The 27,489-nt window shown below is 55.3% G+C and overlaps 3 protein-coding genes across 6 annotated transcripts; 2 read left to right on the plus strand and 1 right to left on the minus strand.

The window, feature by feature from the left end:
- The first annotated feature begins 2,121 nt into the window (after positions 1-2,121).
- Positions 2,122-3,271, plus strand: ASCL3 (achaete-scute family bHLH transcription factor 3). Its single transcript, XM_047753067.1, has 2 exons — positions 2,122-2,325; positions 2,563-3,271. The coding sequence occupies exon 2, from the start codon at positions 2,597-2,599 to the stop codon at positions 3,134-3,136; it is 540 nt and encodes a 179-aa protein (XP_047609023.1). The 5' UTR covers positions 2,122-2,325; positions 2,563-2,596; the 3' UTR covers positions 3,137-3,271.
- Positions 3,272-5,499: 2,228 nt separating this feature from the next.
- On the plus strand, positions 5,500-12,568 carry C11H11orf16 (chromosome 11 C11orf16 homolog). The gene is given in 10 exon segments (XM_047753200.1): positions 5,500-5,605; positions 5,660-5,797; positions 6,123-6,293; positions 7,334-7,567; positions 9,984-10,554; positions 10,709-10,719; positions 10,945-11,018; positions 11,020-11,200; positions 11,203-11,323; positions 11,325-12,568. Coding segments are annotated over 10 exon segments (1,857 nt in total). The 3' UTR covers positions 11,575-12,568.
- Positions 12,569-15,313: 2,745 nt separating this feature from the next.
- Positions 15,314-21,504, minus strand: AKIP1 (A-kinase interacting protein 1). Of its 4 annotated transcripts, XM_047752936.1 has the most exons (6): positions 21,441-21,504; positions 20,996-21,223; positions 20,461-20,541; positions 18,229-18,333; positions 17,039-17,110; positions 15,314-15,716 (listed from the first exon to the last, which is right to left on the minus strand). In XM_047752936.1, exons 2-6 carry the CDS (start codon positions 21,215-21,217, stop codon positions 15,573-15,575), a joined length of 624 nt encoding a protein of 207 aa, XP_047608892.1. In that variant the 5' UTR covers positions 21,218-21,223; positions 21,441-21,504; the 3' UTR covers positions 15,314-15,572. The 4 variants fall into 4 exon arrangements, with proteins under 4 accessions (XP_047608892.1, XP_047608891.1, XP_047608894.1 ...); XM_047752935.1 differs by lacking the exon at positions 21,441-21,504 and having other exon boundaries at positions 20,996-21,434; XM_047752938.1 differs by lacking the exons at positions 18,229-18,333; positions 21,441-21,504 and having other exon boundaries at positions 20,996-21,434.
- Positions 21,505-27,489: the final 5,985 nt, after the last annotated feature.

Below are 27,489 nucleotides of genomic sequence, written 5' to 3' on the forward strand. Positions count from 1 at the left end.
AGGATGAAGCAGCCTCACAGAGTTCTTGGGTGTAGTTGGCTTTGGTGACATCTGCCTGCTTTCTGGAACCCTGCTGCATCATCCTGGCTGGGTACCTGTGGGCATAAGCAAGGCCCTGCTCTTCTCAGAGGTGTTGTCACCTGGGCCCTGAAGCCGCGGTGCTGTCACTTCACAGCCCTGCCGCTCCCGTCCTTCCGCTCCGAGCCTCTAGAACTCCCGGCTTGGGGATGTCCAACTCTTTCTCTCTCAGCAGCCTTCCCCTTTTGACAGACTCTTGGCTCGTTTGTAACCCAGAGATTTGCACTTTACGTCAGTTGCTTTGGGCCATTTGGTCAGTCTTTGGAACCCGAGTTCCCGTTCCTCCGTTTGGATGTTTAACTGGACCTGCCGCATGGACCGCACCCTCCCCCGCCGCCGGGAAGGGCTTTTGCTGGCATTTCTCCTTTTCCAGCCTGTCTCACCGTGACTTACCCCCCCCATCACTCCCCCCATCACCTCCCCCCCCCCACCGGCCCCTGCGCGCGCCTCTGGTTCCAGGCCAGTGGCCAGACATGACAGGCAGGACTGGCTTTTTCACAAGAATTGGAAGGCGCTTTATTGCACTTGAATCCTGGTGCTTAGAAACGGCCCCTGGCATTGCCCGGTGCAGCCTGCAGAGCTGCACTGTCTCGGGCAGAGAAGCCGGCGCCCGTGCCACCGAATCCTGCCCGCACTCAGTCGGGCTGCTTGCTTGTGGGAAGAGCAGCCGCCTCGCTTTCTTTTCCGAAAGCCGCACCTAGACGTCACGCTGCGTTTCCGTTTCCACCCTGGGTATTTCTTCACCTCTCAAATCAATGCTTGACTTTCCAGCGTTAGAGGAAATAAAAGCTGGGTTTTCCAGAGCGTGTGTTTGAGAAAGAGGCTGCGCGGGCGCGTTCAGCTGTTCAGACAGGAAGGGGGACGAAGGGCGAATTTGCCGTCTTTTAATCCTCGCAGCCACCCTGTACAATAGCCCACATCTCAGCTGGACAAAGGAACAAGCTAGAGCTCAGAAAGGCTAAGGAACCTACCTAAGGACACACAGCTAAGAAGAGGCGAGGCCACGATGGAAACGCGCCAACGTTAAGAACGGGAAGGAAAAGGCTCTTTTCCTCCAGCGCTTCCCCGCCCCCCGGTTCAGTGGCTGAGCTGAGTCCCTGTGAGATGCGCTGTGACCGCACTGCTGCGGTCACAGGCCCAGGGTCCTGCTGGTGTCGTCCTTGAGCTGGGCCAGACCTCCCCAGGAGAGGGAACGCGTTGGCGCGGGGCCTCTTACGGTGAATGCTACTTTATTTCTAATTTCCATGAAAAGAGAAACCCCCAGCAGATGCACTTTACTCAATATATTTAAAATTCTAAGGAAGATATGCGCATTGACTATGTTTTAAAAGTGCTGGGGACATTCGCGCTAAGAGCACATGAGCGTTTCCTTATTGTCACTTTTAGTTTTGCCCCTGGCATGGCAGGAGTCCTTTAAGAAGGCCGTGCGGGGGCCCCCTTGTGGCACAGCGGGTTACACATCGGTGTGGCCACTGCAGCGGTTTGGGTCACTGCTGTGGCACAGTTTTGATCCCTGGCCTGGGAGCTTCCATAGGCCGTGGGTGCAGCCAAAAGAAAGAAAGAAAGAAAGAAAAGGACGCTATGCCTATGAGGCTGTGAGGCTGCATGATCCTTAACTGGTTTGTAGTCGCTCCACCGTGTGAGCAAGTGGCCAGGTGTCCCAGTATTTCCCAGGCGTCAGCGTTTGCACACACCCCACCGCCTTGCCTTTGTCCGTGTCCCAGCTGCACCTGTGCGGCCATTTACTCAGCCCTCTGCTTTAAATCCATTCACATTCTCTACTCAAGTAGATTTATTTATTTATTTATTTTTGGTCTTTTTAGCTATTTCTTGGGCCGCTCCCGAGGCACATGGAGGTTCCCCAGCTAGGGGTTGAATCGGAGCTGTAGCCACCGGCCTACGCCAGAGCCACAGCAACGCGGGATCCGAGCCGCGTCTGCAACCGACACCACAGCTCACGGCAACGCCGGATCGTTAACCCACTGAGCAAGGGCGGGGACCGAACCCGCAACCTGGTGGTTCCTAGTCGGATTCATTAACCACTGCGCCACGACGGGAACTCCCAGATTTATTTTTAAAAGGGACTTTATATCCCCATTGTAAATGTGAGACCAGTATAATTCAAAGTAAATAGAAATTCATAGTAAAATATCACTAGGTTCTGGCTCGACACTACTGCCTATTGAAGGCTCCCACCTGAGCAGGATCAGAAGGCAGCGTGGAAGAGGCGCTCTGACCAGACGGAAGGTAAGTCCTTCTAATCGCGAGGACGGAAGGGGACCGAAAGGGAGTAACTTTCTCACAAGGGCAGCAAGACAGGGCTCCCCCGTGCTGGTTCCGGGTATCAGCAACATCCTCTCTACACCCACACGATACTGTAACCCCACCTAGTTGTCAGAAGGCGCTCAGACGGCTCGTCACAGCAGAACAGTCTCTGATCTCTGAGGAAATGCATGATACCTGTTCTCTTTTGATCTGGCCAAGTTCACCAACTTGGTTGTTACAGGCTCGAGAGGAAATGATGGGCCACAGAAACCACTCCAACCTGCCAGATAAACCGCCTGTCTGCGCTGATTCTGCCCACTTGCCACTGCCCAGGTCCTTCTATCTGGACCCCGCGGTCACGGTCCACCTGTACCCCGAGGGCCCCGTGCCAGCCCCTTACTCTCAAGACCTGCCACTGCTGCCTTTCTCCAGTGACTCCCTGATCGTGGAAAACCGTGGTGAACCCCGCACCTTCTCACTGCCTCATCCAAACTACAGGAGGTGCGACGATGCCTACGGGCCGGCCTTTATCCGGAAGAGGAATGAGCGAGAAAGGCAGCGGGTGAAGGGCGTCAATGACGGCTACGCGCAGCTCCGCCACCACCTGCCGGAGCAGTACCTGGACAAGCGACTCAGCAAAGTGGAAACCCTCAGAGCCGCCATCAAGTACATTAATTACCTGCAGGCCCTTCTGGATCCCGAGGAGGCTGAGACCAAGAATCACCCCAGGAAACGTCCCTCGGGAACGGCAGCCACCAGCTGCCACCCTGACCCCATTTTTACAGTCATCTGATTCTGTTTCCAAACAGACCCAAATAATTTCACACAACGTGGTCCTGACGTCATTCAATAGTTCTCCTCATGCAAATGCTGTGTGGGCAGATCAGAGTTCAAATGCTAACCTATGCTGGATATTCCCCCCCCCCCCTTTTTTTTTTTGCTTTTTAGCGCTGCACCTGCCACATATGGAGGTTCCCAGGCTAGGGGTCAAATCGGAGCTACAGCTGCCAGCCACAGCCACAGCCACGCCAGATCCGAGCCACGTCTGTGACCTACACCATAGCTCATGGCAACGCCAGATCCCTAACCCACTGAGCGGGGGCCAGAGATGGAACCTGCATCCTCGTGGATGCTAGTCAGATTCGTTTCTGCTGAGGCACAGTGAGAACTCCCTACGCTGCTGGATATTTCTTACCGGGGTTTCAGCTGTACTAAACTTTATCTTACGTAGACTGAAAAATGCTTCTTAGGCTTTGGTGATTTCCTTCAGGAACTTTAAGAGTCCCCAGCATTCTGCATGCCTCTGGCCTGTCCTTCTCACACACTGGGCCAGGCTCAGCTGTCAGAAACTCTCACAAAAGTAAAGTGGACTAAGAACTAGTCACCGCCTGTGATGCCCCTTGCAGACGCTTGGTGCTAAGCAGTCACGAGGAAGCCCCCTTGACTGTCACAGTTTGGTGGTTTGTATTATTCCGGGTTGGCAAGAAATCTACACCTTACCCATACATGGAGGGGGAGGTAGCTTGGAGCAGAGCAAAAGTACTTCGCAGACCTGTTGTCATCTGATATTGCGGCGGAGCCGTCGTTTCCCGCCCGCCGCAGACGTCCCCAGGGGCCGGAGCTCAGGGCCCACGGGGCAGGCTCTGCGGTCTCACCACCCCGTCCACCCTCCGCCTCCCCCGCCCCCCTCGTGTCTTCCCGGTTCTCCATCCGCAGGAGGAGAGGAATAGTAACAGCAGCTACTCTGTATGTTTATCATGAGGACTGGCAGTGCCTGACACCTGATACGTTTTCATCACCATTACTTTGTAAGACTATTATTTTTTTCACCCATAGCATCGCCACTTTCCGGGTTCTCCAGGCCAAAAAAACGAGGAAAGGACAGCGAGGCCCCGGTCGTGCCGTCTGCCTCCCACACAGCTCTATCTCTGTTCCCACGATGAGCTTCCGCTCTTCTCTTAACGCCCGGAGGCTCTCTGCCACCGAGCCCAGGCAGGACTTCCCACACACTGTCACACGCGTCTCCGCCGCCACCTCTCCGCGAACGCTTCCCGTCACTTGTTCCCTGATTGGCACACCTGTCTCTGTCTGGACTGTAAGCTCTTGAAGCTGGGGCCCAGTCTTACTCATCCCACACTCCCAGCACCCGGCAAAGAGCTTCAATCAGGGAAACGTCTGGGGGTGTTATTCTCCTAGTTCCATCCTCGCCACCGACATCCTGTTTTCTTCAGGTCCAGCCTCTCTAGGAACAGCTTCAATGCCCCCCAAAAAGATTCTCAGAAGCTCCCAGAACTACAAGCGTTCTTATCTATGTAGAGGAGGAAAGAGAACAATCTACACAGCCCAGCATTTCCAGCAGAAGCCTTGAGGTTCATTTGGAGAGGAGACGCACGCGGCCAGGGCATGGAGTGGGCTGAGGGCTGCAGGACCCACACACAGGAGCAGGGACTGGTGAGAGGCAGGAAAGGACGCGGTAGGCCCAATGGTCCCTACTCACTCTTTTGGCGTTCTCTGCTGAACACGGCGCCGTGCACACAACTGATGCACACAGACCGTCAGAGGCCTCTGGGTGTTCAAATGAGGGCAGCACCCTGACTCTGTCCCTTTGGTCACTGCTGTCCACTCCCACGCCCCGCGCGATCACCACGCCTCCACTCCTCAGCAGTCCTGTTACGGGCAAACGTGCCCAGCTTTTGGTTATTTGGTCGTAAATGACAGATAAATCTTCAGGGTCCCTAGGCCCGCCGGTGGTCCCCCCACGACCACCCCAGCCTCCCACCTGCACTGGATGGCGGCAGATCAGTCACCTTGAGGCTCAGAGGCGTCGGCGCCCTTCCTCGCAAGGCTCTCGCGGGATCCACGCGGGCTTCCAGCAGCAGGAAGCCGGAGCTTTTGGGAACTGAGGCCTTTCCATCGCCCCCTCCCCTTCTCCAACGAGAAAAAGGAGAACCCCCTATCCTCTCCCCCCCCCAAGCCTCCCCAAACCCGGGTTGCCCCTCTGCACCTGCTCAGTGCACTCACACCCCCACCCCCCGCTGGCTCGCATCCATGGCAACCTGCTTGGCAACCAGGAATCCGTGGGGCGCTGGGGGGGGCAGTGAACCCCAACTGCTCCCAGGGGCCAAGGCTGAGGTGCAGGAGTTCCGGCTCAGAACTATGGACCTGGCAGGAGCAGACGGCACAGGGCCGAGCGGGCGGGGCCGCGGACTGTGGTCCTGGGCCCAGGCGGCAGCTGCCCCGCGGAGGCCGCCCTGGGCTCCCAGTCGGTCTGGTTGGCCCCGCAGGTGACCGGGTTGGGAGGGCCGTCTGGCCACAGGGTCGGCCTGTGGAGGGACGGACGGTCTTGCCCGGAGTCCCTGCAACACGGCGGCGGTGGAGCGAGCCCACAAGCAACGGAGCGGCGTCCGGGCCACGTGCCGCCCATGTACCGACTCGGCGGGACGGGAGCCGGCAGGTGAAGGGCAGGCGGCCCGCGGGCCGACAAGGGGCTACAGCTGGGCATCTCCCAAACCGCGGCGCCGGCTCTTCCGAGGCCCACGCCCCCTCCTCCCTGAGCCTCGGCCCCTGCAGGTGACTCGGGAGCAGAGCTTTGCTCCGGGGCCGGGATCCCTTCGCCCGCGACCCTGGGCCGGCCCTGCCCCTCTCGGACCCGGCCCTCCGAGCGCCGGGCACCCGGCTCCCCCGCACGGCGCCCTGGCCGGGTTCAGATCTCCACGCCTCGGGCGCGAGCGGGGGGGCCCCTGGCTTCCTTTTTCCTCTGTTCCTGGCTCCACGCGTAGGAGGGAGAGACCTTGCTTCCTGCAAAGGCCGAAAGCCTTCCTCGCGGGTGGGCCGAGATTTGCGTGGGGTGCTGTATGACCCCAGTCCACACTGCCCGCCCCGCCAGTGCAGGGGCAGCCCTGGCCTCATCCTGCCCTCCAGCCCGGGGGCGGCTGTCAGCATCGGAATCTGTGAGAGAAGCCCGCCAGGCGTCACCCTGGTTGTAAACCATGGCACCACCAACCCTGAGACTGGCCCGCAGTTGTCCTGGCTTTTTGTCAGGGGTCTCCTTAGTCGGCTGTGTCCACAGTGTGGCCCGCAAGCCCCTGCGATGGGTGCAAATCCGAGGGATTCACGTCGGTGCCACTCAGTTCCCGCTGCCCAGGCTAGAGACATGCCAGCTCTAACGTGTAGCCTCTTCTTGCCTTTTCCTTCCTCCCTCCCTCCCTTTCTTTCTTCCCACAACCGCAGCACACGGAAGTTCCCAGGGATCGAACCTGAGCCGCCACTCAACCTGTGCCACAGCTGTGGCAACGCCCAGTCTTCACCCCACTGCGCTGGTGGGGAATTGAACCTGCACCGCCGCAGACGCAAGGCCGGGTTGTTAACCCACTGCGGCTCAGCTGCAACGCCTCCCGCCCCTTTGGTGATTCATGGGTGGGCCAGCTCCGCCAGAGCCAGGGTTCAAAAGCCCTGTATCCTGGCCTGTCCACAAAGCAAACAGGCCTCTTCAGAAACCCAGCCCCTGACGCCGCAGTTCTGTCCAGCTCCGTCCTGTCCGCAGAACTTCCCAGAGCTGGCCTCTCCTTTTTTCTGTCCCGCAGCCCCTTAGTGGGCTCCCGAGTGCTTCCGCTGCTGGTCGCTTCCTCCTCCCTCTGAGCTCCCAGCGCCGCCTCGTCCTGGAGTCCCCCACGCCGCTTTAGGGTTTTCTTTCCTGGAGCTCTTTCTGGCTGCCGTCTAATCTCAGAACCAGCGCTTGTTAACCTCAACATACCGAGGCTAATCGCACTCTGACGACCTTGAAACGCATCCCAGTCCCCAGACCATGGCTGCCTTGCCCTCCTCTCCTCGGCCCCGTGCGACAGTTCACCTGATCTCAGCGGAAGGCAGAGTGCCACTTTTCAGACAGATTTCTCCTCCGCGTCGCCTGGAGGAGAAATCTGTCACGCACGCACCACGGCACTGCTCCGCTGTGACTGCTTTCAGGGCTTGCTCTTCTCTCCTCCCTAATCCCGTCTGCTTTGTCCCAGAGGTGCCCCTTACCACCCGTGTCTCTGCGATGAGGCCCGGGCACGGCGGGGGCCTGGCTCGCAGGGAAGAGGTGGAGACACTGCTGACACATGGGTCCTGGCGAGAAGGGGACCAGATGGCTTTTACGACAGGGCTCGGATAAAGGCTGCTCCCCACGCCTCCCACGTGCTCCTCTGGGTGGCCCTGTCACACCTGGCAGGCCTCGGTGGTGGGTGCCCAGCAGTTCGGCATCCCGGATGAGCACACATCTCCCGTGGGCAGGGGGTGGAAGTGAAAAGGCAACGTCAGGTTCATGAATTTGCTAGGGCTGCATCAGGTAACAAATGGGGCAAACCGAGTGGCTTCAACAGCAGGCACGGGTTGGTTCCGGAGGCCGCAGGTGCAGGGGCTGGCGGGGCTGGCGGGGCTGAGGCTGGGCGGGAGGGGCGGCTCCTTCTGGTGTTTGCCGGCGACCCCTGGTGCTCTCTGGCTGATGGACGCGCCCCCGTCTCTGTCTTCATCTTCACACGCTGTTCTCGCCGGGTGCACGTCTGTGTCCAAATCTCCCCTTTCATAAGGACGTTGCTCACTGCATTAGGGGCCCACCTGCTCGGTGTTACCTCCTCTTCAGTCACCCCATCCCCAAATGAGGTCACATCCGAGGTGTGACAGGCCAGGCCATCCGGGGCGTGTGCGTTTCGGGGGGACGCAATTTAACCCATCACACCGAAGAAAGTGCACACTAAAAGCACTTTGTTCGGGAAAATTCAGCGTGCTGAGCTACGGGCCCAGCCTGAGGGCAGAGGAAGCAAACGTGAACCCCAGGGACGCCTGTGTCCCTCTATGGAGCAGCGCGGTTCCTGCGTCCTGGGACCAAGCCTGGGCTTCACTTCAGCGGCTACTTCTGCTTCTTTGCGATTTTTCCTTCTCTTCAGAGTCAGACTTGGCGAATGTGGATCCATGGGGGGAAAACTAGTAGGAATTCTAAAAAATACACTAACTGTGGACTTTCCGATCAGAAGTCATTTTGTCACTTTCAAGTAACTACTATGTGCTTTCAAATGAAATATTAGTGGAGTTTTTGCTCAAATACAGGCTCTGTCCAGTGATAAAAGTTAATTTGTAACCACACTTTCTCTTCAAAATCATACTGAATTCTCAAGAGGGCTTGTTCTTTCTTAAAATTTCTTTAACCACAGTTGATTTACGATGTTATGCCAATTTCCGCTGTACAGCAGAGGGACCCATGTGTGTGTGTATACATACGCTTTCCCTTTCTATCTGCCATCATCGTCTGTCCCTAGAGCCTGGACAGCACAGGTCCCGGTGCTGCTCCCCGGGCCCCCACTTCTTACCCCTTCTAAATGCAGGAGTCTGCATCTTCTAACCCGAACCTCCCCGCCCGTCCCTGTCCCTCCCACTCCCACGTCTCCCTTGGCGACCACAAGTCTGTTCTCATGTCTGCACGTCTGTCTCTGTCTGGTAGGCAGGCTCCTTTGCGACGTACTTTATTTTTATTTTTTTTGTCTTTTTGCCATTTCTTTGGGCCGCTCCCGCGGCATGTGGAGGTTCCCAGGCTAGGTGTCCAATCAGAGCTGTAGCCCCCAGCCTACGCCAGAGCCACAGCAACGCGGGATCCGAGCCGCGTCTGCAACCGACACCACAGCTCACGGCAACGCTGGATCGTTAACCCACTGAGCAAGGGCAGGGACCGAACCGCAACCTCATGGTTCCTAGTTGGATTCGTCAACCACTGCGCCGCGACGGGAACTCCTGCGCCGTACTTTAGATGCCACATTACAGGTGACATCACACGGCACTTGTCTTTCTCTTTCTGGCCTGCGGGACTTTGGACGATCATCTCTGGTTGCACCCACTTGCCGCAAGTGGCATTATCTCGTCTTTCCTATGGAGGAGTCGTCTTCCCCTGCGTCTGTGCTCCTTTTCTTCATCTCCTCTGCTGATGGACACTGAGCTTGTTTCCTGTCTTGGCTCTTGTGAGCAGTGCTTCTGTGAACATAAGGCCGCATGTATACGTCTCCAGCTGTGGTTTTGTCTGGTGTATCCCCAGGAGTGGGAGTGTTGGGTCCCAGGGTAGTTTCGTTTTTAGTTTTTCCAGGAACCTGCATCCCTCTCCAGAGCTGCTGTATGGAAGTTCACATCCCCGCCGACTGGGCAGAAGGGCTTCCTCTCCTCCGCCCTCCGCAGCGTTTACTGTGTGCAGAATTTTGATGACACCATCCTGGTTGGGTGCTGCGGAACCTCCTTGCAGTTCTGACTGGCATCTCTCTCATAATTAGCAGCCACGAGCATCAAGCCAGTGTGTTCTTTTAATCCACTTATTACTTGCCCTGCCCTCTGTGGGCTGCTCGGTGGCTGCCCTGGCCCAGCCTCTCCTCACGGGGGATGGCAGTGCCGAGGGCTGCCTGCCCAGGATGACACAGGCATCTTGGACACGGAAACGACCCTTCCTGGGGTGCTGGGAGGAAGAGGGGTGCTCTGGGCAGCCAGCCAGAGGGCTCGGGTCACTCCTGTGAATTGCGGGCCAAAAATATAAACAGGAGAAAAGAAAAACAAGAAGAGGAAGGGCCTGGGAAGGGAAAGGCGGGGAGTGGTCACTAAGTCGCCGGGGGCGGGAGGAGAGGGATGAGCCGCTCGCTGCCCGCCTGCCTGGGTGCAGCTGGCCCCGAGCAGCGCCCGGCCCTGCCCCTCCGCTCGCGGGCCCGCGCTGCGTGGAAGGGAGACCCTGGACCTGGCTCTGGGCATCTTGGGGAACCACGGGCCCCGTGGTACTTCCAATGCCAGATCTTATCCTGAAGGGTTTTTTTCCCACAGCTGGAGGCGGGGTCCTGCTGGTGGGATCCGAGGCTCCCCCGTCACAGGCTCGGAGCTGCCTGCCCAGAGGCAGAGCAAGGTCTTAGAGAAAGATGCCACTCGGCCCTCGCCGTCCGTGGAAGACTCGCTGCGACCTGGGACGAGGTGTGGCGCTCTGGGGGCCAGACCCACGGACCAACCGTGCTGTGGCCCGGGCACCGTTCTCAGGGGCTTGGAGGGGAGAGACCCCCAGAGAGGTCAGGAAACTGCTCTGCCTCCCTGTGCCCGGGAGCCAGGCTGGTGCCCAGGCCGAGGCGAGAGCACAGGGCGTCTGTACAGCTCGGGGTCTCAGAGGCTTAAGCGTCACGTGCAGCTCCAGCCCGAGGGGCCGCAGATCGTGTCTTTCAGGTGATGTCTTGTACCAGGACAAAATGGCCCAAGGCCACTCGGTCTGTGCTGGCTGGCTACCCTGTGGTGCGGGGAGGTTACCCTGGGGTCACACCGGTCCTCATGGCCCCTCCCCACCAAGTCGTCCAGGGCCTGGGACAGTCCCCTCATGCAGGGTGCCTGTCGGTGCTGACACGAAAACTGAGACGTGGAAGGCACAGGGAGGGTGGGCGGGCATGGAGCAGGTGCCGAATGTCCCTGGCAGGCTCTCCAGCGAGAGGTGGCTCGAGGCGGCAGCGGGCAGCTGGGCTGAGCTGAGGCTTTGCCTCTGGGGAGAGGAGAACGCGTAGCCCAAGATAGAGACAGGCAGTGTAACGCGCGTTGCCCTCTTCTGATGTGTGGCATCGGAAGAAGAAATTACCCCTCACTTCCGGAAGGGCAAGACAGCCCCCACGCCTCTCGGAGGGGCAGGTGGGTGCCCCGTCGTCCATCCGGAAGGAGGCTGTGGACCGGCTGCACCAGCCCTTCCGCAGGGAGACCCCAGGCCTCTCCTGGGGCCTGTCGCTGGCTGGGTCACTTCCTCTGGACGCGCCATTCCTGTGCCCGTCCTGCCACCCTCAAGCCTGCTGCCAGCTGCTGTGCCAGGGCCGGACACCCCCCCCCCCGCCCAGTGGCCTCTAAGCAGGACCTCAGCGGTCACAGCTGGCGAATCGGAGGCGGAGCTGCAGCCCAGAGCACAGCTTTGGCGCGTAGAGGGCCCTGAGGAGGAAGGAGCGGCAGCGAGAGCTCCCGGGCAGTCCCGCCGCTGCCGCCTCTCCTGGAGACGGTTTGGAGGATGAGCTGGGACAGGCCTCCCGGAGGCTGCCGGTGGGCGGCACAGCCGACACGGACACTGTCCTTCCTGAAAAGTCCCCGAGCAGGCAGGGTGGCCTCTGCCAGCCCGCGTGGAGGTACTGCAGGAGAAACGGGTTCGAGCCGCATCCTGGGAAGCCAGGTAGACGTTGTCTAAGGCCGGGCCGAGGCCTCCCTTCCCCCCCGTGAGTGTGTGTGTGTGTGTGTGTGTCTGTCTGTCTGATCTGATGCATGAGCCCACTGTGCTGGCGTTGGAAGGGACCCTTGCGGCTGCGGTCAGAGGGAACGGCCGTTTCCGCTTTACTCACGGGAGCCCAGCGGGAGAGGCTGGGCTGACCTTCTTGCTGAGGTTGGCATCCCATCCTTCCCTCCTTCCCCTGGCTGTGCCGACAGGCCCCTGCCGGCGTCCGCTCTGCCCTCCCTCCCTCGCTCCCTCTCCGTGGAGGTCTTCCTCCAGCTGAACAGCCACAGCCTCCGGGTGTTGACGGAGTCTTCGGTGCCCGAAAAGCTCCGAAACTGGCCTTTAAAACTCTGGTCCCCAGACCTTCGTCTGCAGCGGGGCCCCTGGGAAGTCAGATGGGAAGAAGCAGGTGCTGCCGCGTGCTGCTCACTCTCCACAACTGAGAGGGAGGCGCTGTCCCTGTCGCTGGCCATCTGCAGCCGTCCCCAAGCCCGTTACCCATTACATGCCCTCACAGGTCTGGGGCCGGGACTCACCCACGCGCCCGGAGCCGTCCCGTCTGAATTCACCGCCGGAGTCAGCGGCTGGCCGAGCTCTGTGAGGCGGCGGCTCTGTTGGCTCCTGAGACTGGATTCTTGGGCCGTGGGGGCTGATTTAACGTTCCCTGAACTGAATGAACGTTCCGTCTGGGGCAGGGACACAGGGCTGAAGGCTGCCACCACCACGGGTGTCAGGATCTGTAGGCACTGCCCACGTGAGGGCTCATCATGGGTCCCCTTTGAAGCCACTGCCCTGTTTCTGCCACCTGCTCAGCCAGGAGGACCTCTCAGTGACAAGGAATGTGGTCTTGTTCCAGGAAGCTGAGAAATTGTGTCTACACTGAAGAACTTTCTTGGGTGCCTCCTCTGGACCCCTGGGCTTTGGAGCAGGCAGGATGGACGCGGTGGTTGCTGTTTTGGCTGTGCCTACAGCCTGCGGAAGTTCCGTTGTGGCTCAGCACTGACAAACCCGACTAGTATCCATGGGGACACGGATTCAACCCCTGGCCTCGCTCAGTGGGCTAAGGATCCCATGTTGCCGTGAGCTGTGGTGCAGGCCGGCAGCTGCAGCTCCGATTCGACCCCTAGCCTGGGAACTTCCATATGCTGTAGGCGCAGCCCTAAGATGACAAAACAAAAAACAACAACAAAAAGCCAAGTTCCTGGACCAGAGATCAAACCCGTGCCACCGCAGTGACAACAGCAGATCCCTAACCTGCCTAGGGAGCCCCTGGCTCCCCAGGTGTAGAACCTCCTCAGCTCTGCAAGGGAAGCACCTAGAGGGACAAAGATCTAGCAACGCCCAGCGTCTGAGCCGACACCTGCAGGGATGTAAAGGCGGGGCGGGCAGCTCTTCCCACAGTGAAAGGTCTTGGCTGACGCGGCTCGGAGACCGCACTTCCCGCGGGGTATGTCCTCCAACGAGCGGAGGAACAAAGAAAATGCTGCCAAACCCTCCACAGCTTCCACCCCCTCCTGCCTCAGCACAGACCAGAGAAAGGAAAGCTGCACCCGCCCGGCAGGGAGGATTCTGCGGGGAGAGACAAGAGGGGAGCCAGAGGGCCACGGTGGGCACGTGGCACTCCCGTGGCGGCGGCCTGCACTGTGGCACCCTATCCAGACCGGTTCCAAACCCCACGAGGTCCAAACCAGTTTCCCCTGGTCCCCAAGCACACACTGTCCTACCGCTCCTGCCCAGCCACCTGCGCCTGCCCGCGTTCAGCCCCTCTCCCCATCACCGTATTTCCACAGGTCCGCTCTAGAGTTCCCTTTGCTCCCAGATAAATTCCAACAATCAGCTATAAAGAGAAGAACCGCAGCCTCAGATCCTGGGCCCGGCTTTCCTTTAGGAATTGGATGGTTTGTATCGCTCTGGGCAAAGGTTAGTTCTCGGAACAGAACCGAGAGTCAGTGAGCCTGCCTTCTTCTGGGTCCTGACGCCATCCCCACAGACCAGGGAGTAAGCCTGGGATGGGCCGTTGCCAGGGACGCGTGCCACACCAGCTGGGGAGACCAAGTGCCAGGGCTGGAATCGGTGGCAAACACCAGAGCTCTGCTCTTCCCCCTTCCTGTTCTGCGTCCTTGTAAGGAAATGTGCGCTTTGCTTCTCCCAGCTGCGCTTGGTAGACGTCACTCCCGATGCCTGACAGTCTGGTCTGAGGCTCTGCCTCCTGAGACCCGCTGGGGTGGGTTGTCTGCCCTCCAGACCTGCTGCTGCTTTTGGTCGCAGGCAGCGAGGTTACCGTCTGGTCCCAGCCTGACAGTCCTGGAGGCCAGGTTCGTGCCGCAGGCCGCCTCCTCCTCCTCCCTCGCTCATGCCTGGCACGGGACTCAGGCAGCTGAGAGGTTCTGTGATGCCCGATACGGTTCCCCTTAAGTCGTCAAGACTAAGCCCATCAAAGGGTGGCATGTTCAACTAACTGAATTTTGGGTTTAGGAACAAGACTTGGCAACATCCGGAAAGAAGAGAGGGTGGCAGTGGGAGCAGCAGGGAGCTGGTCCTGAGAGCTGCTGGCCTGGAGCCACTACAGATCCTGCTGGGCACCGAAAACTGAGTTGGGCACTGCAACTCCTCAGAGGGACCTGAAGTGCCCTCAGACTAAAAGCCGAGAAGGTCCAGGCAAGGCAGGACGGCTGGGACGGGCCCCTGAAGAACTCCTCCTGCGGCTCTTTGATCTTTGGGGTCACACCCAAGGGCCCTCTTGCCAGAAAAGAGGCCGCTCTTCCAACACACCCGCAGGGTTGCACACTATCTCAGAAGGCTTGCAGAACCCATGAGGTTCACCATGGCTTCTTGGGGTGCAAGGACCCGGTTTAAGTGACCGTCTACCCTATGGGGGTGGTCATGGACCTGCTTTCCTAGATCTGAGAGTCTGTCCTTCGCCAGGACTGCTAAGACAGCTCTACTTAAAACTGCGTGTTTATCATATAAAATACTGGCCTTTTTCCCCAGGAGACGGATAAAAGGAGACGCACCACTAGACAGCTAAGCCGAGAGGTCCAACAGTGCTGCTGGGGCGGGAGCTAAAGACGTGCAGGACACACCGGTGACTTTCTTCCGGCCGCGCCCAGGGCACATGGAAGTTCCTGGGCCAGGGATTAAGCCGGAGCCGTAACTGTGACCTACGCTGCAGCTGTGGCAGCGCCAGATCCTTTTAACCTGCTATGCCGGGCTGGGGATCAGACCTGCACCTCCACAGTGACCCGAGCGGCTGCAGTTGGATTCTTAACCCACTGTGCCACAGTGGGAACTCCTAGTCAGTGACTTTTGGTCCTTAAAATTTTTGTCAGCATAAGACTCTCAGAACTTTTTTCTCTTACAAGAAACTAGAGAGTAGTGGTGGCTGATGGCCATCTCCATGGAAACAGTGCCGTGCCAGCCGGGATCTCCATGGAAACAGGGCCGTGCCAGCCGGGATCTCCATGGAAACAGGGCCGTGCCAGCCGGGATGTCAGCGCAGCAGACAGCAGCACCTCACCCCAAGAAGAGGTCCCCGAGGTGGGTGGCGGGACGGCGCCTGTCCTGAGGGGCGCAGCAGTGAGGCGGCCCCTCCAGGGCTCCCTGGTGCCACCTGCTCAGGGTGCCTCTCCCACAGGAGCCACAGAACGCGGCTGGTTTTGGGCAAACGTGTCCCAGCCTCTCTGCTATCTTTTTTTTACATGAGTGACATTTTGTTCCACTTCTTAATGCCTATAAGAAGGGATTCCCTTCACTTCAAATCTCTCCCTTTATTATCGTAATTAGGCTTTACTCGGAAAGCAAGCAGTAAAAACTCTTCAGACAAGCATCATTACTTTGCGGCTTTCGGGCAAAAGAGGGTGAAGGACTTTCGAGGTAAAACAGGCGCTGAGAGAGATGAGCTCCAGCTCCCGGAAGGCCGGCCCGGCGCGGGGTTCACGGGTAAACACTAAGAGAGCATCCGAGGGCTTTAGTCTTCTTGGTCCTTCAAAAAGGGGAACGGCCCGCTTCACACAGGGAAGACCAAGTCCACACTTTGTCCCGAATCGACCGCTACCACGTGGGTCTTCCTGGTCAGGTCGTCTGCGCCCACAGTGACGGAATAGGTCCCTGGGTACACTTCTATGTAGAGGTCCTTAGAGACAGGCTCGGCCTGGAAGGATGAGCAGGTATGAGCGGTTTAGAGATTTTAGGTCCCAGTGCCATCAGGGCACCTCCATCTGGCGACCTGGTTTTTTGTTCATCTTTTTAGGGCTGCCCCTGTGGCATATGGAGGTTCCCAGGCTAGGGGTCGAATCGCAGCTACAGCTGCCAGCCTGCGCCACAGCCACAGCCACGCAGGATCCGAGCCGCGCCTGCGACCTGCACCGCAGCTCGCAGCAACACTGGATCCTGCACCCACTGAGCGAGGCCAGGGATGGAACCCGCAACCTCATGGTTCCCAGTCAGATTCCCTTCCGCTGCGCCACGACGGGAACTCCCACAACGACTTATTGGTCATCAACCATGTGAGCAAAGGAAGGAAGGATTCAGGAACATAATGCTGTACGTCAACTATACTTGAATCGAATATTTTTTAAAAGTAAGTTGCAGGAAGTACAGCTGCGTCAGAACTGACAGGCCAGGGACGCTTCGTTTACTGCACAAAAGGGGCGAGACTGGCATCTGAGACTCCGACGCCGTGGACGCCAGGTCCGTGGGCATCGTCAGATCTGCGAGCGCTGAGGCATCCACGCCTGACAACCGATGCCTGTACTAGAAGCGGAATGTGCGCAGTTGCTACTCCACTACATCCTGCATGTGATCTTAGCCCAAAGGCCGAGCAGCGATACCTCTCGAATATGCTGGATCCTGCCTAGTAGCACATTACATACAGATGAAAACTAAGCAAACTACTGCAGCAACACGCTGGAGTTCCATTCCTCGGATTCCAGCCCTTCCATGTTCCAAAAGGTCCCTGGGTTCGTGACCTAATGAGAACTTTATTCTAAAAATGAGAAACGTGCCACTTATGTTTTTACAGAAAAGCACTTGCGGAAAACAGGAACAAATACCTTCAAATGTTTTGGAACCTGATCTACCCAAATGTATAGTTTCAGAATTTGAGCAATGGTTTCCACTTTGTAAGCAGGCGGGTCAGGGCCCTCGCGCTGCTTGAACAGCTGGCGGAATTCCGGCAGGACCCAGTGCCAGCCCGGAGGAGCCGGAGGAACCGAGCTATGCATATCTGGCATTCTTTCCAGCCACAACTATGCGTTCAAGGCACAAAGCGTATCCCTGAAATTTCAAGTGAAGGAAGGATGGAAAGAAAACATAATTTTCCACTGGACTAAAATGTGCAATTTCCCCAAGGACAAAAACACCTCAGCTTGGAAATACCACAGACCCAGTACAGGGCGCCCGACAGCGACCAGGTGGACTGGTTCCTGGCATTGCAGAGCGGTGGAGCCCAGGCCCTGGCTGTTGTGTACTCACCGGCCGGGACACCCCCAGAACACACTCCGATGCCTGACAGCTGCCTCTGACACCAAGGGAGGCGGGGTTTCTCTGCAGAGAGAGGTATGACATTGATGAGGGCCCGAACTTGGACTTCCGAATGGTCAAGAGGAATTTTCTCCCACTCAATTAGGGGGCACTTAAAAGGGCCCTTGGCCAGGCCAGAAAAGGGAGCCTGTGCTTTGGGCTCTGGCACGGCCCCCTTCCCTGGGCCCAGAGGCACCGGAGGTGCCAGGGTGCAGCCAGCCCTCGCTCAGGGCCCTGTGGCCACTCTCCCATCTGTTGCCTGAGCCCGCAGGGCAGAGAAGTCAGGAACCCAGCCCGTGGATACACTCCGGACTTAAGGCTGCTGTCTTTGAGCACAACCAGGGGAGTTGAAAAAGATCAAAAAACCCCCACTCTCCTCAAAGCAACAACAAAGGGCTCCTGCTGAGTCAGTGCAACGTAGACTCTTTGGCTCCCCCAGGGTGACACAGAGTAAGAGACAGGTGATTTGCTGAGGAAAGGCCTGTAACTGGTACCTTTATGAAAAGCGATTTGTTAAGAGACCCCTCCTTACACTTTTTTAAAATTGCCAAAGACATGATACTTTTACCACCACCCTAGAGTGAAACGTGTTCTCATGAGAAATCTCTTTCAGGAGCTCCTGCTGCGGCTCAGTGGATTAAGAATGCCACTAGTATCCATGAGGATTTGGATCTGATCCCTGGCCTCGCTCGGTGGGTGAAGGATCCGGCTCTGCTGCAAGCTTCGGTGTAGGTCACAGCTGCGGCTTGGATCCGGCGTGGCTGCGGCTGTGGTGGAGGCCACCGTAGGCCGGCAGCTGCAGCTCCGATTCAACGCCTAGCCTGGGAACCTCCATATGGCACAGGCGCGGTGGCTAAAAAGAAAGAAAATATTTCTTTCCTATCCCCGATGTAGAAGAGGGTGTTTAAGGAGCTTTTCCTTTAGGTCTGCCTAGGACTGAAGATCCTGTGGCAGCATCAGTCTTCTCTTCTGGACAGACTCCTGTTTCATTGCGCTAACTTCTCCAAGCCTGGAGGGGCGTCTCCTCTGAGCACTGTCATGCTGAGTGGCGCTGCCATCCGTAATACAGTCCAGCAGGAGCTCCTGGACGTGGGGCCTCCCGCCTGGGGAGCAGAGGACATGGCACAGCTGAGGACACACACCTGGCCACTCCCGGGGTCCGGGCCCAGGCGCAGCTCCGACCTGCCTCTGTGGTAACGATAGGCGTGAGCTGACCCTCCTTCTTCGGGCAGCGATGAACAGTATTTCTGGGGAAGGAATGTGAGAGATGTGGGTAACCAAACAGTCTGGCCGAAGTTTCAAAGCCTTCCCTGTTACCTGGGCAGAGTGCGGTTAGGGAGGGAGGCAAGAGAGCAAGGGCAGGTGGCCCGCCTGGAGAGCACCCCAAAGTCACGGACACGTCTCGGCCTGTGGGAAGCGGCCGCAGAGAGGGGCTGCACGTGGCATTGCTCTGCTGCCACCTGCTGCCTCTGGAGGGCAAGCGCTCTGGCAGCTCCAGCTGGGCAGGACATGTTCCCAGCTTCACCCGGTGTCAACCACACTCCGTCCATCTCCTCATGCCAAGTCCCAACGACCAGGTCCGCCTACTGCCTGCGCCTCAGAGACCAGGGAAGAGACAGCCATGCATCTCCTTGAGATTTAGATGCACAACAGGGAGCGCAGCACAGCCCCGCAGCTACGCGCCTCTCTCCCCGGCGGAGGAGGAGGGACAGGGCTCTGGTTTAAGCAGAAGAAGCCAAAGGGGCAGAGGCAGATCTCGTCTTGTACCGTCCCTCCCTCACAGCTAAGCTTCGACCTGCCCTTGATTACGACGCATGGTGAGGACATTGTGAGCCTGCTTGTTCTGAACCAAGGGTAGGGACAGTGTTTAAGGCAAGAGACGAAGAGAATGAGAAGCTGGAGGAAGCAGGTCAGGACACGAAGCTATGATGTAATTTAGGGGCTGCTTCCAAATTCCGAAAGCAAACTCAGAGCACTGTTCTAAATTCCATCTCTTGAAAGCCAAGGGGTTCCGAGGCTCCATTCCTTAACGGAGACTTGAACTGAAGCGTGACCTGAAAACCAAGATGAAGAACACGCAATTGCGAAACTTCAAATCAAAGACAAATATTATTCCTTTTACTGAACCATGAACCAAAATGTTTAACTTGATCACTTTACAGTAGAGCCAAAGTTAGGGACTGTTCTGTATACCATTTACCAGCACATACAAATACTCTCCGAACCGCATCTCACTGGTTGGACTCCTCTTCTTGCAGTCACGAGGACTTTATAAAAGACGTAGAAATATTAGCGACTCTTTTGAATCTTCATGTTCATTATGAGACCAAGACGGAAGACGGAAACCAAGTACTCTCCCCCTTCTGCGGGGCAGCCCATCCCCTGCAAGCACGTAATCATAAGAGGCTGAGGCTGCAAGAGGCCGCAGTCTGTTCTAACTCTCCGAGGACAGAGAGCACCTCCCACGCAGGGGTTTTCTTGAGTGTCGGCTGGCTGCCTTTCAACGTTTGAGTACTTCAAGGTGCATAAAGACGACCTCAGTGCATGGTTTTGAGAAGAGGGTCTCTGAAGCCTTTCTTCTCCCATGCCAATGAATGGAACAAAGAATCTCGCATGAGTTCCTTGTGCTATAGTCTGTTTTCTGGTGTTCCTCTCCCCGTGGAAACCAAAGCAACAGATTATAGGGCTGGGAAGAACTTGAGACAAGGTCATTTTACGCTGGGGAGGGTCAGGCCGAGAGAGACTGACTGGCCTGCGGCGTTATAGCCAGTAAGAGACAGAGCATGGAGTGATTCTTGGCCCCGAGGCTGCTGCTGCCATGAAGCCACACTGCCTCTGATGAGGGCACTGCAACTGTGCCATAACCACCTTTGTGGCCAGCAAGTGATATGAACCCAAAGGGACAGACTTAAAAACTACATCACCAGGGACTTGGAGTAGAGGTTAAGACTTAATGGAGGGAACCCAGAGAGGCTCACTTGCAATTAAGAGCAAGCCTAATGATCTAAAAAACAAGCCAAAAACAAAGACGACTTTAGTGCAGTTCGAAGTTTTAAGAACCCCTAAAATTCAAACTTGTTTTGGAACTCAGCAAGTACGCTCCCTCCCTCCCCTCCCCAGTCTGAAAACGACAGAGAGGGCAGAGCCTTTTTCTGGCTTGCTCAGTGCTGTACCCTCCTAACACTTACTATTTGCTGAGTGAATTCCAACCTGGATTTATGACCCGGTTTAAACCCTGGCTGATTACAACCTGCCCACCCAGGAGGGCAGGGTGAACAGGCAGTCACCAGAGTCTGCCTAAATTCCACAACCATCTACTCCGTGACCCACCAGCAGGCAGCCCCGGGGCAAGGCTTTGGTTTACACCGACTTACCCCACACTGACTTGAGGTATAGTCCATGAATTCTGCCATTGTTCTGAAGGAAGCACTGAGGGTGGGGAGTCTTTCTTCTCTCTGTTTGAATAAGTAATAAACGACAAGTCACAGGTGAGATCTGCTATCCCCTACTGGAGAATGAAGTCATTTGGGGAATAGCTTCCTTTTTACTTTTGGAAAGACCCCTGCAAGTTGAAGTCGGTAAGAAATACATTACTGAGAAAGAATTCCCATTCTAAAAGGAATACATAGACGTGCAATTTTCCAATACAAAGATAGGTTTATCTAACACCAGAGGGTAGCATGTAAGAATTGTTTTAAAGTAACCAATCAGGGCCGAGCACTAGCGGTCTCTCGCAGTATCCTAAAGCCACCCAATAGGAATCTGTCAAACGTCAAGAGTTTTCAAAGGGCTTTTCGGTTCACTGCTCCGTCCACCAAGGACAGGCTCCCTCGGGTGCTTGAGTGTGCCGTGCCCTGGTTCCCGGCGGAGCGAATGAATGGGTTGGTCCCCCAGCACAGGAGCCCTCACCTCTCCCGGCAGAAGGCGCTGGGGGCCGGCTGCCAGCCCTGTTTCCCGGCAGGGCAGCTCCCGCGAAATAACCCCCACGCTGCCTTTGGGAAGCTCCACCGAACGCCAGTCCACGGCCCTCCTTCTGGCTCGCTCCAGCACTTCCCGGGCCAGCCTAGCCGAGCGCTGCAGGGAGCGTCGGTCCACCCCGTTCAGCGCCGCGGCCACCAGACAGCTCTCCATGTCCCCCTGGGTGGGCACAGACACACAAACACCGGCGGGTCGGCGGGCCGCCGGCACCCCGCTCCAGCTCGGAGTCGGACCCAGAGGGGCTCGACCTCCCCGGCGGCCACGGCCCCCGGCTCCGCCCAACGCGCTCTCCCGCGGGGGCAAAGTCGGCAGCGAGGGGTCGCTCGCGGAACCCCTCCATTTCCGCCCCCGCCTCCCGAGGCGCGGGAGCCCTCACCAGGCCAGCCTCCCAAGGCGCATGCGCTCAGCTCTAGGTGGGCGGTGGAGGGCGGGCACCTCAGCGCCCTGCGCCGGCGCAGCAGGCCATTGGCGGAGTGGGGGCGAGGGGCGGGGCCAGGGGCGGTGGAACGCGGCCAGCGCAGGACACGCCTCCTGCGTCCTGGCGTGGCTCCCGCGCGCGGGCTGCCGGGCCAACGGGCGGGGCGGGGCCTGGAGGGCGCGGGGGCGGGGTCTGGGCGGAGCCTGAGGCGGGGCCTGGGGGCGGCAGCTCAATGCAGCGCGCGGCCCTGGCCGCTGACTTCGCGTCGCTGGAGTTCTTGGGCCGGGACTTGGCACTTAGAGGTGGTCTTCGCCGCTTAACGCCGGGCACTTGGTGAAAAGTCGGCTGGTCTCCCTTAGGGCTAGGAAATTGTAGGGAAATACACGTGCCTCCAGGCACCTCTTAACGCCTGGTCTGTATTTTGGGCGGTCGCTGCCCTAAAACCTACCCTGCTTGAGGCGACGGCTAGGGTCGGAGCCCTGCAGCTGCACGTGGCCTTGCTGCCACGTGGCCTCTGGGGAAGGCGTGTGTCCGGCCCGCGGCTGCAGCCGGGCCCTGCCTGGTACTGAGGGTCTCCCGTGATCCGCCGGCCTCGGTGGGAAGCGTCCTCGCGTTTCCGGAGGCCTCTTTCCTTTAGCTTCACCTCAACTTCCTCTACCTGCACTTTTGCTGTTTCCTGCTTCCCTCTCACAGAAGGAGACTGAATGGAAGCCGTCCCTGTCCTTGGATAGTTTTCATCGCAGGAGTTTCCTCAAACTTTTCCTTTAATCGTTTGTTCGGGCGCCTGCTTTAGGACCTAGTCGTTACGAGTCCTGGGTTGGAACACCCAGTCTGAAGACCTGAGTTTGAATTCAGACTCCGCCACTTTTTTGCTGTGTGATTCGGGGTAAACAACTTCTCTGAGCCTCGCTTTTCCTTACCTCTGTACTTGGGGATGCGGGGAGTACCCCTCTCCGCGGACGGTGAGCTGCTTGTGTTGTTCACTGCGTTAAAGTTGCATGTAGTGTTTTCTCAGTCCCGGAAGGGGCTAAAAACGGCTACTGACTGCCTGGATTGGGTTGTTGAAAGGATTTTGTGAGAGAATTCCTGTAAAAGCCACAGCACAATGCCTTGCAAAGAGTAACTGCTGCATAGGTGTAGCGCTCCATTACCTGCCCAGAGCTGTCCTATCAGTGTGGAGAACACAACCTATAAAGGAGGATAAAAAAAGAAGGAATGATGCACATAAACTCTGTCATGCTAGGAACAAAATATTAAGATTTTGTTCATAAGCTGTTTACCATAAGATTGACAGAGATGCCGTGCTTTGAAGCTCAGGGGAGAAATAGATACTGCTCAGCTGGGGAGTCAAGTTGGGCTTTGCAGAAGGAAGCATTTGAGCTAAGCCTTGACGGATGGCCTAGGGATGAACAGGAAAAGGGGTAGTTAAGATAGCCGTTAACTGCTCTTCTAATGAGTGTAGTCAGGGGTGATACAGAATTTGTCTTTTATTATTTATGGATTGCAAGATCCTGGCTGTGTAACTGTTAGCTGTGTCTGTGTAACCAAGAGGGGACTGCTTACCTGTTCTATACCTCAGTTTTATCATCTCTACAGTGGGAATAACAATACATTCCTCATAGGGTAGTTGTGAGGGTCAAAGAAGTTGGTATCAGTAAGGTAGGACTTGGTGCATAGTAAATGCTCAGTAAACATTAGCTGGTATTATTATCTTCATCACACTTCAGCCTCGTCTCCCAGTATGTCCTCATATGTCTGATACTATGTCCACACTGCCATCCCCTTGACTCTTTTTACCAGGATTATATTTCTACTCCTCACCCCCACTTCCATTCCACAGGAAGCATTATCTATTTATTTTTTTTCTTCTTTTTTTGGCCACCTTGTGGCATATGGAGTTCCTGGGCCAGGGATCAGATCCAAGCCATAGCTGCGACCTAAGCCACAGCTGCGGCAATGCCAAATCCTTAACCCACTGTACCAGGCTGGGGATGGAACCTGTGACGCAGCACTCCCAAGACGCCATCTATCCTGCAGTGCCACAGGGGGAGCTACTGAAGCATTATCTTTTTATCAAGTGAACTTTTTGAAATCTACTATTCCCAGGTACAACCTATGTTTCTGTGGCTTTTTTTTTTTTTAATATTGTGGTACTTATCCCCATCTAATTTAAGTTATATATAGTTCCGGTGCATTCTCCCCCATCAGCCTATAAACTCCTTGAAGGTGAAAACTGTTCCTTATCTGTCCTTAAATATCCAGGGAGTATTAAACAGGAGATGTTTAATAGATATTTGTCGAACTTCCTGATTGAATTTTTAATTTGAATATATCTCCTCCGTAGGGCCAGATAAGAGTTGGCTTCAAAAAGACTCTGCCTTCGGAGTTCCTGTCGTGGCACAGTGGTTAACTAATCCGACTGGGAACCATGAGGTTGCGGGTTCGATCCCTGGCCTTGCTCAGTGGGTTAAGGATCCAGTGTTGCTGTGAGCTGTGGTGTCGGTTGCGGACGAGGCTCGGATCCCTTGATGTTGTGGCTCTGGCGTAGGCTGGTGGCTATAGCTCCAATTAGATCCCTAGCCTGGGAATCTCCATATGCCCCAGGAGCGGCCCTAGAAAAGGCAAAAAGCAAAAAAGAAAAAAAAAAAGATTCTGCCTTCAATAAGCACAATGAGTACTCCGTTGCCACTGATGCCCAGGATTTAGCCTTTAGTCATCTGAGGGAAAGAGAGTGCTCAGAATAAAACTGAAGCCTGAAAACTGACACTAGACTAAGACTTGTTTTTTAAACAGCTGCACCTGCAGCGTATGGAAGTTCCTGGGCTAGGAGTTGAATTGGAGCTGCAGCTGCGGACTGTGCCACAGCCACAGCCACAGCCACACAGGATCTGAGCCACCTCTGTGACCTATGCAGCAGCAGCTCGGGCAATGCCCACTGAGCAAGGCCAGGGATCAAACCTGCATCCTCACAGAGATAACGTCGGGTCCTTAACCTGCTGAGCCACAGTGGGAACTCTGAGATTAAGTCTCTGCATTTATTTGTACATTTATAGTTATGTATGCAAGTATAATTTAATAATTTCAATGTTTATACTGTAAACTACAAACGGAGAGAATACTTTTTCTCTTTTTTAAAGGTTGGATGGGAGTAACGATGGAACATGACCTACCATCTGGGCCCTTGTGGATCCAACACAGCCCGAGCCACGTCCTCCTGAAAGCCACTGGAGACCTGGAGCTGGAACAGCAAACAGAGGGAGGGCCCCGCGTCGGGAATGTACCTGGTCAGCGCTGGAGAAGGAAAGTGCTGGTAGAAACGGCCCGCGATGTCCCTCTTCATTAGGGTGCCTCCACTGCCGAGAACACGTAGAAATTGTTTGTCTAGGTTACGTTTGGGGGGGTAGTTGAGTTGAAGGAAGTCTTTATTCCTGAGATCTGAGGAAGGAGGTTGGTGCCGTGCTGGGGAATGTTCGAGGGGAAAAACCCGTCTAGGAAAGAGCAGTGTAAATTCTCCTTCTCTTCGTGGAAGGGGAAAAAAGGGTTAAAAATCTACTATGCAAATGGGGTATCGTGCCAGAGTTAGGTAATGATTTATACAGTTCGTACCAGGGAGTGCATCCGTCATTTTATTTGACAGGTGGTATTTTTATTTCTTCAGCAGACTTAAAGAGCTTTAGAATCATTACAGCTTTGCGAAGTAGTGTGACAGTCGTTAGATCATGACTGAGTGAGTCATTAGATCATGCATTTTGCCTGAGTACATCAACCCACTGGGTTAGTGGGGAATGAAAGAAGCTCTTCATCAAAATCGTCCTCTGGATTATATAGATTAAGGAAGACGAATCGAACTTCTGAGAGTTAGCTTTCACAAAATGGTAAAAATTGGGTGGAAATTAAAAAAATTGGTTCCAGAGCAGGAATGATCAGGGAAAAGTTTTGCTATTTTCAAAAACTATCAGAGATTAAAGGAACAGTAATTTTGGAAGATACAAATAGTTGGAATCCATGTCGAGTCTTTTAAAAGCTACTTTGAGGTATAATTTATAGGTCATAAAATTCACCTAAGCATACAATTCGACGCATATTAGTTAATTTACAGAATTATGCCGTCATCACCGCGATTTAGGTTTGGAACATGTCCATGGCCTGAAAAAGATTCCCGGTGCCCACATATGCAGTCAGTCTCAGCGGCCACTCCCAGGCCCCGGTGAACACTCTTCTTGACAGTTCTACAAGTTTGTGTTGTCTGTCCAGTTCACACAAATGAATCCTACAACATGGGACCTTTTTGGGTCTGGCTTCTTTCACTTAGCATGGTGTTTCTGAGGCTCATCCGTATGTAGCATATATCAGTACCCCATTCCTTGTTATGGCTGAATAATATTCCACCACAATTTTGGTATACTACGCTTTGTCTGTCCATTTACCAGTCTCCAGTTTGTGGCTATTGTGAATAATGCCACTGTGAAAAATTGGGAGACTGTGTGTGGAAACAGATTTTCATTTCTCTTGGGGAATGACAACCACTTAGGAGTGAAATTGCCGGGTGGTGTGGTAAATGCATGTTTAACATTTTAACAAACTGCCAAACTGTTTTCTGGAGCGGCTATACCATTTTAACATTTTCCCAAGCAGTGTTCGAGCTTTCCTCCATCCGCCCCAGTGCTCGTTGCTGCCTTTTTGATCACAGTCATCCCAGTGGACGGGACGTGGTAGTCTGTGGCTTTAATTTGCGTTTCCTCTATGGCCAAAATGACGTGGAGCACGTTTTCTGATAGGTAGAAGCTATTCCTCTTTCTTCTTTCGTGAAAGGTTCATTCTTCTTTCGTGAAAGGTTCATTCTTCTTTCGTGAAAGGTTCAAATCTTCTGCCCCATTTTAAAATTGCTTTTTAGAAAATTGAGTTGTAGGAGTTCTTATTTTGAATAAGAATTCTGGAGTTCCTGTCGTGGCGCAGTGGTTAAGGAATCCGACTAGGAACCATGAGGTTGCGGGTTCAATCCCTGGCCTTACTCAGTGGGTTAAGGATCCAGCATTGCCCTGAGCTGTGGTGAGGTCGCAGACGTGGCTCGGATCCCGCGTTGCTGTGGCTCTGGCGTAGGGTGGCGGCTCCAGCTCCGATTGGACCCCTAGCCTGGGAACCTCCATGTGCTGCGGGAGCAGCCCTAGTAAAGGCAAAAAGACAAAAAAAAAAAAAAAAGAATTCTTTACCACTGAGATCATTGAATAAGTGTTTCCTCCCAGTCTGCGTCATGGCTTTTTCATTCTCATTGTGCAAATAGTGTCTTTTGAGCCCCAAACATCTTAAATTTTGATGAAGTCCTGTTGATTAATTTTTTCTTTTACGGATTATACTTTTAGTGTCACCTCTAAATATCTTTGCCTAACCTAGGTTCATGAAACTTTTTTCCCTATGTTTTATTCAAGAAGTTTAACGTGTTAGTTTTTACATTTGGGTTTACGCCCTTTTGCATTGATTTGTATGTGTCATGAAGTGAGGGTCTTCATTCTTCTTTTTACACGCAGACATCCAGTTATCTTAATGCTGTTTGTGATAAGACCATCCTTTTCTCATTAAATTGCTGTGGCGTTTTTTGTTGCCTATCAATTGACCATAGACATAGGTGTCAGTTTTGGGGCTTTTCATTCTGCCCCATTGGTCTGTGTGTGTCCTCATGTTAGCACCATACTGTCTTGATTACCAAAGCTTTCTGGTAAGTTTGGAAATTGGAAACTCTCAATCCATCAACGATGTTCTTTCTTTTCAAAACCGTTTTGATATTTTAGGTCATTTGCAGGTCCATAAAGTTTAAATTCGGCTTCTCGGCTTATGCATAATGAATATTAGGATTTTGATAGAGGTTGCTCTGAACTTGTAGATCAGTTTGGGAAGAAATGTAACCTTGACAACATTGAGGGTTTCGTTTTGGGTTTTAGGGCCACGTGGGCGGCATCTGGAGGTTCCCAGGCTACGTGTGGAGTCCCAGCCGCATCTGCAACCTACACCA

This window comes from Phacochoerus africanus, chromosome 11 (genome assembly GCF_016906955.1).
Source record: "Phacochoerus africanus isolate WHEZ1 chromosome 11, ROS_Pafr_v1, whole genome shotgun sequence".
Lineage (NCBI taxonomy): Eukaryota > Metazoa > Chordata > Mammalia > Artiodactyla > Suidae > Phacochoerus > Phacochoerus africanus.